This window comes from Galeopterus variegatus, unplaced genomic scaffold (assembly GCF_000696425.1).
Source record: "Galeopterus variegatus unplaced genomic scaffold, G_variegatus-3.0.2 Scaffold1340, whole genome shotgun sequence".
NCBI lineage: Eukaryota > Metazoa > Chordata > Mammalia > Dermoptera > Cynocephalidae > Galeopterus > Galeopterus variegatus.
The window spans coordinates 242,384-244,019 of NW_007727451.1; the positions used below are offsets into that span (position 1 = coordinate 242,384).

The 1,636-nt window shown below is 35.8% G+C and overlaps 1 protein-coding gene across 1 annotated transcript in view; it reads left to right on the forward strand.

Moving 5' to 3' along the window:
• Positions 1–1,636, forward strand: part of LEKR1 (leucine, glutamate and lysine rich 1) — a 202,092-nt gene that overhangs the window by 182,301 nt on the left and 18,155 nt on the right. Inside the window, exon 9 of the mRNA XM_008576371.1 lies at positions 1,041–1,205. Coding sequence (XP_008574593.1) covers positions 1,041–1,205 — 165 coding nt within the window. The remainder of the gene's footprint in view (positions 1–1,040; positions 1,206–1,636) is intronic.

The following is a 1,636-nucleotide window of genomic DNA, read 5'->3' on the forward strand; positions in this document are numbered from 1 at the left end:
GATGCAAATATTTTCAATTCTAAACATTTTTGAATGAAGAGAAATATAGGACACTTCAAAAAGTTCGTGGAAAAATAGAATTAAAAGATAATACAAATCTTTCCATGGACTTTTTGAAGTACTTTCATATTTTAAAAATGTAACCACACCTCCCTAATTTCTTAACCAACACGTCCTAAATATAATTTAAGGTTCTTTTGAAGTTTTACTTTTTTATAGAACTTGAGTATAGTATGTATGTACATATATGTTTGTGTGTATTATCAGGACCCAGTGAGGAAATCATATTTTGAATAAACTCATTGAGCATCAGTTGATACCTAATGGCCTCTACATTTGTGTATAGGAGATATGGTACAGCCATTTCAGTAGTTCATTGTGAACAATGGGCAGGAGCAGCTACACAAGTATACAACCAGTGCAGTAGCACAGGCCCTGTGCCTCGGATCTACTGCTCTGCAGATGCTGCCTCGAAATTCTTAACAATTTTATTTGAGTTTGTGTTTTGTAAGTGAAGGACAGTGAAGTTTTGTTCGGACAATGGAGCATGTGCTGTGAGGTTGGAGCCTCAGCTCCCCTAAACAGGTTCTGGCCTCTTGCTTCCTGGCCTCTGGCACCCCAGTCTCCGCTGAGTCTCCGCTTCCCTTCCTCCCTTCTCATGACTGCTGTTGCAGTCCTGGGTGGCTCAGGATCCCATCAGCAGGGGAATGCAGACAGGCAGACCCAAACTTGCTGGATGGTATAGTTTCTCAAGAGAGTGAAATTTCTGATTTTTAAATGTTGACTCCCTTTTAAAAAATCAGAACATATTTGTGACTATGTGAGCTTTCTCTCCCAAGGATAATCTACTTTATTTCAGTGTCATCTCTTCTTTGGGTGATGGAAAGCACTGTTCAGACCTACCAATGACCTTCTTCCCTCCTGAATTAATTGAAGTTAATGAAATATTAATTTATAAANCAAAATTGGAGCCTGAAAATAAGCTTAATGTGCTTTTTTAAATGTACAATGGTATATTTGTGTTGAATGCTATTTTCTAGATTGAAGCTGAACTCGCCAAGGAAAGAGCCCAACATTTAGCTGAATTTGAGGAGCAAGCACTTCTCTTTAAGCAAGAAGCAAAACTGGAACTTGATATTGAAAAAGAAAAACACCAAGAAATCATCCAAAAGTATAAAAAAGAACAAGAGGAACTACAAATGAAGGTCTATAATTATAAAGTTCATCCCTATGTAATGAGTTTAAAATCACAGATGTTGGTTATTTCCTCCTAAGAACATTATAGTATTTACACCTCCAGTAACTTTCCTCGTGGTTATGCCTTGGTTTGAGCCATACAGGTAAAATGGTTTGGCTCTTCTCCAGAATGGATAACTGAGATAGATATGCAAGCATACAATCCAGCTATGTATGGATTTTTGTCCTACTAAAATAAAGTTATTTTTAAAACAGAATAAATTATATGACGAATAATTAGCATGGCTAGGTATTCCAACACTTTAAATACCCAACATCAAAAGACAATGAGGAGTTTTACATAATTAAAAATTTCCCAACTAATGCATATTACCTTTAGATGCAAATATTTTCAATTCTAAACATTTTTGAATGAAGAGAAATATAGGACACTTCAAAA